The sequence below is a fragment of the Fukomys damarensis genome, unplaced genomic scaffold, assembly GCF_012274545.1.
Source record: "Fukomys damarensis isolate Sample0158 unplaced genomic scaffold, DMR_v1.0_HiC HiC_scaffold_20, whole genome shotgun sequence".
Taxonomy (NCBI): Eukaryota; Metazoa; Chordata; class Mammalia; order Rodentia; family Bathyergidae; genus Fukomys; species Fukomys damarensis.
The window spans coordinates 1,167,167-1,176,238 of record NW_022900932.1 but is presented as its reverse complement, the minus strand read 5'-3'; the positions used below and the strand labels follow the sequence as shown (position 1 = coordinate 1,176,238).

Below are 9,072 nucleotides of genomic sequence, written 5' to 3'. Positions count from 1 at the left end.
CGCGGGATTTGGGTGTTTGGGGAGTTCCCGCTCGCAGGGGCTCCGCAGTCTACCAGCTTCTAAACTGGATCGAAGACGGAGAGTGAACAGGTGAGCCCAGAAGGCTCGGATTAGAATTGGGTAGGAATCTGGAAACCTAGTAGTAGGTCCTGGTTTGCTGCGAAATTCCTGTAAAGTTCTCTGGCTGGTTTAAGTCTGGCGTGGGGGCCTTGGCCGACCAGCCCTTAAGAGTGGCCGCATGGTCGGAAGTGGGCAAAGCCAGAAAGAAGTGGGTGCAGCCTGGGAACTGCTGTGGGCACACCGTGGGTGGGGGCCCCCAACTCTTCCTGCGGTTGTTACTGGCTCCAGACAGCAGAGGTTGTGTACAAGAAAGTACAGAGAACTCCCTCTCTGAAAAGCCTTGCGAGAGCCTGAGTTGTAGCAGAATCCTCAGACTGGCCTGAATCATGGATTCCTCAGAGTGAAGGAGTAGGGAAGGGAACAGAACCCAAGTGGTGTGAATGCCTCTTAAGGAGTTCAGAAAGGAAGGTCATCGCAGTTGAACAGGAGCCAGGTGTGATCCTACAGTAAAATCTATCAGAGACTCCGAAATCAGGCCCTGTGAAAAATAACAATGTAAACCCAGCTTAGCTCCTGCCGCCTTTGAGTAGCTGAGAGTACTTTGGTCTGTCAGGTCCAGTAAGCTCTTTGCCATGTTTGTTTACTGATGTTCATAACATTGTCTCAGCCATACCAGGCAGATGGAAAGATCACAGGTGTCTACGGAGAAATGAATAGTAAGCAAAGGGTAGTTTACACGAATATTAGTCTTAGGAAAGGAGTTCTGAAACATGCTGCCTCATAGATGAAAATTGAGAACATTATGCTAAGTGAACTAAGTCACAAAAGGACAAATACTGCATAATTCCCCTTATGAGGTGTGATGGAAGAATACAGTTTTTTAATGTATTTATTTGGTGGTACTGGGGAATGAGCACAGGCCCTTCACACTGAGGTACACCCCACCCTCCTTTCTGAAACAAGATCCTGCTAAGTCAGTTACCCAGGCTGGGCTCCATCCTTCTTGTTATCCTCCTTCCTCAGCCTGGCCAGTGAATGTTAAATTTTTTTTTTTAAATTACGGTTAAAAAATTGCCATTAATGCCCCTCTAAACACTCACCCTGAACGCACTTATCCCATGATCCTTGCCACTTTCTAAAGGAATTTGGAAGTCCTCTTGTCAGTGCCTTTATTTTTGTTTTGTTTTGTCTCTTGAAAGAGGGTCTTGTGATGAAGCCCAGGCTGGCCTTGAACTCTGGGTGATCATCCTGCCCCGGCCGCCCCAGTGCTGGTATTACAGGCACGTACCCCACACCCACCTGTCAGTGTCTTCAGTTGTGCTCTGTGGCCACCTCAGTATCCTGAGTTAATTCAAAACATTTACCTTTGGGCCGGGGATTTAGCTCACCGGTTCAGTGGCCTGCCTTGCAAGCGCAAGGACCCAAATTCTAATCCCCGGTACCAAAAAAAAAAAAATTTACCTTTCATGGTCATTTTGACTTGCTGTGCCGGACATGGTGAAGAGTTGGATGGGCCCACAACACGAAAATGAGCCTGACTGTTTGCGCTGGATGGCACTTGACAGCAGCATCCGCTGTTATTGTTTTATTTTTAATCATGTCTCAGATACAGAAGAGGACTTCCAGAACTACTGCAGAAAATGGCAAAAATAATGACATGAGTGTGTTCAAAGTGAGGGGATTAATGGTAATATGTCTTTTAATGCAATTTGGGGGGGGTGGTTTTGTTTTATAGTTCCGGGAATCAAACTCGGGTCCTTATGCTTGCAAGGCAGGAAGTGAAACCACTGCACTAAATCCCCAGCCCTTTGTATTACTTTTTGTTTGGACGGGGTCTCACTTTGTAGCCCAGGCTGGCCTTGAACTTGTGACAGTCCTTCTTCCTCAGCCTCCCAAGTGTTGGAATTACAGGCATGTTCCACCATGCCTGATCAATATTTTTAAATTTTAAATATTCGTTATATATTTTGTTCACTCACTGTACCATTATGTGTGAGGTACTCAGAGTAGCCGAATTCATGGTGGATGGGGGTTGGGAAGTATGAATGTGGGGAGTTAACAGGTTAAGTTTCAGGTTAGCAATAGCCTATCTCAACAAAACTGGGGAAGGACCGGAGATTCAGCTTAGTGGTTCCGCCACCTGCCTCCCAAGCACAAGGTCCCATGTTTGATCCCCATACCAAAAAAAAAAAAAAGCAGGGTTGTTTAAATGGGCTGGGATGTAGCTCAGTGGAAGGGTGTTTGCCTAGACTGTATGAAGCCTTGGGTTTCATCCCCACACCAGAAACATTTTTTACAAATGAAACAGAATGGTTAAGATGAGAAAATGCATTTTGCACCTTGTATTTTACCATCAAACAAGAAAAAGAAAAAAGACAAACCACTTCTGCTGCCTCAGAACCTGCCACGCCAGCCCTGCCGCTATCTCCTTAGGATATTCCTCCTCTGTCTCCCCGTCCTGCACCACTTCTGCACCAAGAAGAACTGTATTTGGGTCTCCTTGAAGTGCAGGGGCAGCGGAGCAGGGCATCCTAAGGCAGCAGACTTGGAGGCTGAATCAGCTGGCCTCAATGCCTCCCAGCAACCTATAGCTCACGACTGTCATTCAGAGAAGCTTCAAGGGCAGGAATTTAACTCCAAAGTGCAAGGTCCTGAGTTCGATCCCCAGTACCAAGAAAAAAAAAAAAAAAAGAAAGGAAAGAAGCTCAAGAGCTGGGACCTTCATGACAGATTACAGGGTGAGCCACCTTAAGAAAACCTGAGGCAGAAAGTGCAGTTTTGTGTGTGCACACATCCAGACAAACAGGAATGGACTGCTACCGTGAACAGAAACCAATGACGAAGCTGGGTCTGGTGGTACACACCTGTAATCCTAGCACTCTGAGAATCTGAGGCAGGAAGATGGTGAATTTGCAGCCATCTTGGGCTACACAGAGAGTTCAAGGCCAACCTGGAATTCCTAACAAGACTTGTCTCATTAAAAAAAAGTGGTGTGGGGGCCGGGGATTCAGCTCAGCAGTTCAGTGGCCTGCCTCGCAAGTGCAAGGATTGGAGTTCCATTCCCAGTACCAAAAAAAAAAAGTGGTGCTGCAGCGTGGGAACTGGAGTTACAGCTCATTGTAAAGACTGTGGTGGGTTCAACCCCCAGTACCACACACAAGTGCACACACAACTGTACACACACACCCACACACAAATTGTGAGTTCAGTCAGAGATGTCGGAAGCAAGAGTAGGCAGGATTATTTCTTAGGTGGTGCATCCAAAACTAGCCACACTTCAGGCCACAGAAGGAGCTGTTCATGAGTTCTTGGTGGTCCAGAAAAAAGAAGTTGTACAAGCAGCCCTTCCAGAGGCTGAAAGCCAAGAACCCCTAGCTCCAAGGCAGGGTGCTTCCTCAGAACACGCCTGACAGCTTTTGAAAGAGTCACGTAATTAATCATGAAGAAATGCATTCCGGTTTTGCAAGAGTGCAACTGCAGGATGGATATCGGCTAAGATCAGCACTGGTTTTGATGCTTCAGCCTTAACCTGTGAGGCAGCGTCCAGACTGAACAGGGGTGGCTGTGTGTGTGCCCTGCGCTGCGCTGCACGGCCGTTTGGCCAGCCTCTTCAACAGTGCGACCACTAGTGGACACGCGAGGAGACACTGCAGCAACTGGGATTATCCTGAAACAAACGTTATGCACGAACATGGAGACTGTGCACGGATTTTAGGATTTGTGCTCTGGGATAGATGTGCTACCGAAGCAGGGACTGTGTGCTGGAATAAACAAAAGCTACAGGCTGGCAGTGTAGCTCTCCGTAGAGGATCATTAGTGGCAAATGGCTGTGGGCTCGATCCCCAGAACTGTAAATGAACAAGTGCAGGGCCGAGGTGTGGGCTGGCTCATTCCTGTCTCCTCGCTACTCAGTAGGCTGCAGGAGGGACACAAATTCAAGGCCAAGCCAGGCATTATAGGGCGAGTGCATGCCCGTGATCCCAGCTCTCTCAGAGGGTGAGGAGGGAGAATTGTAAATTCGAAGACAACCTGGGAAATTTAGCAACTTAGTGGGACCCTGTGTTAAAAAAAAAAAAAAAAAAAGCAAAAGACAAAAGGGCTGGAGTTGTAGCTCAGAAAGAAGCCCTCAAGTTCAATCTCTAGTATCACAAAAAGAGAAACAACATTTGCGTACTTTTTGTCCAGGGCTTCTTCCTGTCTTGAAAGGGTCTTGGGTGTGTTTATTCTATTTATATATTCTTGCATTTGAAAGCTGATCAGCACATTTTATAACAAAATCATAAGAAAACTGAAAAGCACTCTGGACATGGTCTCTTGTTCTTTCTGCACAGGCCCCGGACAACAATGACTGATGCTAGGGGAACAGCGATCGGCATCGACCTGGGCACCACCTACTCGTGCGTGGGGGTGTTCCAGCACGGCAAGGTGGAGATCATCGCCAACGACCAGGGCAACCGCACCACCCCCAGCTACGTGGCGTTCACCGACACGGAGCGGCTGATCGGGGATGCGGCCAAGAACCAGGTGGCCATGAACCCCCAGAACACCGTCTTTGATGCCAAACGTCTGATCGGTCGGAAATTTAACGATCCTGTCGTGCAGTCAGATATGAAACTTTGGCCTTTTCAAGTGATCAATGAAGGAGGCAAGCCCAAGGTGGTGGTGTCCTATAAAGGGGAGAATAAGGCTTTTTACCCCGAGGAGATCTCGTCCATGGTGCTGACGAAGATGAAGGAGATCGCTGAGGCCTTTTTGGGCCACCCTATCACCAATGCTGTGATCACCGTGCCCGCCTACTTCAACGACTCGCAGCGCCAGGCCACCAAGGACGCGGGCGTGATCGCGGGGCTGAACGTGCTGCGGATCATCAACGAGCCCACGGCGGCCGCCATCGCCTACGGGCTGGACCGCACGGGCAAGGGCGAGCGCAACGTGCTCATCTTCGACCTGGGCGGGGGCACCTTCGACGTGTCCATCCTGACGATCGACGACGGCATCTTCGAGGTGAAGGCCACGGCGGGCGACACGCACCTGGGCGGGGAGGACTTCGACAACCGGCTGGTGAGCCACTTCGTGGAGGAGTTCAAGAGGAAGCACAAGAAGGACATCAGCCAGAACAAGCGGGCCGTGCGGCGGCTGCGCACGGCCTGCGAGAGGGCCAAGCGGACGCTGTCGTCCAGCACGCAGGCCAGCCTGGAGATCGACTCGCTGTTTGAGGGCGTGGACTTCTACACGTCCATCACGCGGGCGCGCTTCGAGGAGCTGTGCGCGGACCTGTTCCGCGGCACGCTGGAGCCCGTGGAGAAGGCCCTGCGCGACGCCAAGCTGGACAAGGCGCAGATCCACGACCTGGTGCTGGTGGGCGGCTCCACGCGCATCCCCAAGGTGCAGAAGCTGCTGCAGGACTTCTTCAACGGGCGCGACCTCAACAAGAGCATCAACCCGGACGAGGCGGTGGCCTACGGGGCGGCGGTGCAGGCGGCCATCCTGATGGGGGACAAGTCGGAGAACGTGCAGGACCTGCTGCTGCTGGACGTGGCGCCCCTGTCGCTGGGGCTGGAGACGGCCGGGGGCGTGATGACGGCGCTCATCAAGCGCAACTCCACCATCCCCACCAAGCAGACGCAGGTCTTCACCACCTACTCGGACAACCAGCCCGGGGTGCTGATCCAGGTGTACGAGGGCGAGCGCGCCATGACGCGCGACAACAACCTGCTGGGCCGCTTCGAGCTCAGCGGCATCCCGCCGGCGCCCCGCGGCGTGCCCCAGATCGAGGTGACCTTCGACATCGACGCCAACGGCATCCTCAACGTCACGGCCACCGACAAGAGCACGGGCAAGGCCAACAAGATCACCATCACCAACGACAAGGGCCGGCTGAGCAAGGAGGAGATCGAGCGCATGGTTCTGGACGCTGAAAAATATAAAGCTGAAGATGAGGCCCAAAGGGAGAAAATTGCTGCCAAAAACGCCTTAGAATCCTATGCTTATAACATGAAGAGTGCCGTCAGCGATGATGGCTTGCAGGGCAAGATTAGTGAGTCCGATAAAAAGAAAATACTGAGTAAATGCGAAGAGGCCCTTTCCTGGCTGGAAGCCAATCAACTGGCTGAGAAAGATGAGTTTGACCATAAGAGGAAAGAGTTGGAACGGGTGTGCAATCCAGTCATCACAAAGCTCTACCAGGGAGGATGTACTGGGCCTGCATGTGGAGCGGGGTACACGCCCGGAAGGCCTGCAGCAGGCGGCCCCACCATCGAAGAAGTAGATTAATGTTTTCTGGAGCCAGAGGGTTCTAAGGGGGCTTCTAGGTCAATTTTATTCCTTTCCCCTTCAGACATTCTTAAGATTCCTGGATTGACTGAACCTGAACCTAAGTTGCCATCCCTTTGGATTCTGACAGAGAAGTCTAAAAAATCACCCTTTCATACTCCAACATCCCATCTGTGGCTCTGAAATGGACTTTTTAAGGAAAACTGGGCCCCTCTCTGAACCCTCTGGGGATTTTGAGTGTCTCTTATTTATTACCAGCCACACTCTTTCTTCTTCCTGTGAGGACGGTTGTCACTCAGTAAATGTGTTCCTAAAGCAAATTACTTCTGGTACTTTTAGGCTATGAGCGTACTTTGTGGAGTAAAGGACAGATGATTGAGAATGTGTGTTCTCTATGAGGTGGTTGTGAATGATTGATTTGGTAAGGCGGAAGTGTTTTCATGAGCTCATTGTTTCAACAGGAAACTAATTCTCAGTCCTCAGACACTTTTAGCACAGATGCAGCTGTTGGTAACTGGTTACTGCTCAGAACCAATGATAATCTGGATTAAGTGTTTAGGATGCAGCTGGGTGGATGTTATTTATTTATTTATTTATGTACTGGGGATTGAACTCAGGACCTTGCGCTTGTGAGGGCAGGTGGTGGCACCACTGAGCTAAATCCTCAGCCCACCTTTTTACTTCTTATTTCACAAAGTCACAAAAACCACACAGCACTCAGGAGGCTGAGACAGGAGGATGGCTGTGAGTTCAAGACCAGCTTGGGCTACATAGTAGGTTCCAGGTCAGACTCAACTACATAGTGAGACTCTGTCTCAAAAAAAAAAAAAAAAGGGGGGCTGGAGAATTTAGCTCAGTGGCACTGTTCCTGCCTTGCAAGTGCAAGGTCCTGAGTTCAATCCCCTGTGCCAAAAAATAAATAAAATAATAAAAATAAATGTAAAGCAGGGCTGGGATGTAGCTCAGTGTGACACCATGTTCAATCCCCAGTACTTGAGGGAGGGGAATGGGCCCTCTGTATAGGTAAGCCAGTGGGTTTAGTCTTCTCTGCAGGACAGTCCTTGGTAAAAAGTATTTAATATGGAGACTAGGACTAGTGGTAGAGTTCACACTTAGTGTGCTTAAGGCCCTGGATTCAATCCCAGCACCAAAAACTAAACAAATTGGAGCCTAAAGTTGGAGAAAAAGTATTTAATGGGAACCTTTGATAAAAATCAAAGTTTGTGCTTAGATTCCCCCAATCTGGATGAATTCCTTGGTTTTTTGTTTTGTTTTGTTTTTTTGATACTGGGGATAGAACTCAGGACCTTGTGCTTGCCAGGCAGGCACGGTGTCTCTGAGCTACATCCTCGGCCCTTCGAATTTTTGATTATCAAAGTGCACAAATCATAATTATCACATACATATTCTCTACACTTCTCAATAAGGTATATAGGGTGTAAGTAAAACACAGCATGCATGGTCCAGTCATAATGTTGGGGTAAAGCAAACAGCTCAGTGCTATGGCCAAGTGTCACAAGTGAGTGTCACAGCTCTGGTCAAGGCGATCGAAATTTGAAGACTCAAGAATCCGATGATGAGTGGGCAAGGCTCAGAGGAGTCTGAGCTTGAAGTCTGAGAGCTCTACAAGAAAGGAGAGCTTCGGTCCTTCCACAGACAGAGAATGACTCAGGCTTATTGTGTTCAAGAGCCCTAGGAACTATTGATTGCATTTCTGTCCTGCAACTGCAGTTTTTATTAAAAGTACAACTTTAAAATTAAAAAAAAAAGAGAAACGAGAGCTTCCTTATATAGGGATCTACAGGGTAGGTGAGCATGCTGGGGCGGGGGGAGTTACAGACCATTCCTGAAACATGCTTTGTTGAGGGGCAGAGTTACAGAACTTTCTCCAAAGGGGGTTTAGAGCTTAATATTCTGAAAAGGAGCAGAGCTTAATTTTATTTTGGTATCTGGGATGAACTCAGGACCTCACCTTGCACTGTGCTGCTGAGCTAAATTCCTAGCCCCAAACCTTCTTGTGAGGGGCCAGAGCTTAACCGAACATTCCTGAAGGTCACAAGGTTCAAACAGTCACAAACCATTTTGATACACTGGGCAGGAGCCCAGGAGCACAAACTTACATTTCTGGAACAAAACATTTTGTGAAGAAAAATACAGAGGCAAAGCAAGGGCTTGTCCCATTGTATAGTATTGCTTTATCGAAAGTAAAAACCTTGCAGAATAGTAGCCTCTCTGCTTCTAAAAATCAAGAGCGGGGCCGAGGATTTAGCTCAGTAGTTCCGCTGCCTGCCTCACAAGCGCAAGGTCTGGAGTTCGATCCCCGATACCTAAAAGATAAATAAAAAAGCATAAGTAAAAATCCTTATTAAAACCGGGCGTGGTGGCGCACACCTGCAATCCCAGCACACTGGAGGATGAGGCAGGAGGATCGCTGCGAGTGTGAGACCAGCCTGGGCTACATAGTGAGTTCCAGGTCAGTCTCAACTACATAGTGAGACCCTGTCTCAAAAAAAAAAGAAAAAGAAAAAGAAGAAGAAGGACAACCTGAAAACCTGAGTGGGGAGGACCCGACCGCAGCTCGCCTGCGCCTGCGCGGTGGGAGCCGGAAGTCGGGAAAGAAGCCCCGCCCCTTTCCTGGCCTCAAGGCCCGTGAGCGGCTCTCTCCAGGCCACGTCTACCGTGCTCTTTCTGTCCGTGCCTAGGGGCTCTCCGCGGCGTTGCCTTGCGCCTGCGTGAGCC

At 49.5% G+C, this 9,072-nt stretch overlaps 1 protein-coding gene across 2 annotated transcripts in view; it reads left to right on the top strand.

Moving 5' to 3' along the window:
• The window catches only part of LOC104852314 (heat shock 70 kDa protein 1-like), a 13,650-nt gene extending 6,771 nt beyond the window's left edge, over positions 1-6,879 (top strand). Inside the window, exons 1-2 of one of the 2 annotated variants that reach the window (XM_010609883.2) lie at positions 7-90; positions 4,392-6,879. In XM_010609883.2, the coding sequence (XP_010608185.1) occupies positions 4,405-6,333 (1,929 nt within the window). In that variant the 5' untranslated portion in view covers positions 7-90; positions 4,392-4,404 and the 3' untranslated portion in view covers positions 6,334-6,879. Of the gene's footprint in view, positions 1-6; positions 91-4,391 lie in introns of those variants that run through there. The other variant, XM_010609884.2, reaches the window with a different exon arrangement.
• Positions 6,880-9,072: the final 2,193 nt, after the last annotated feature.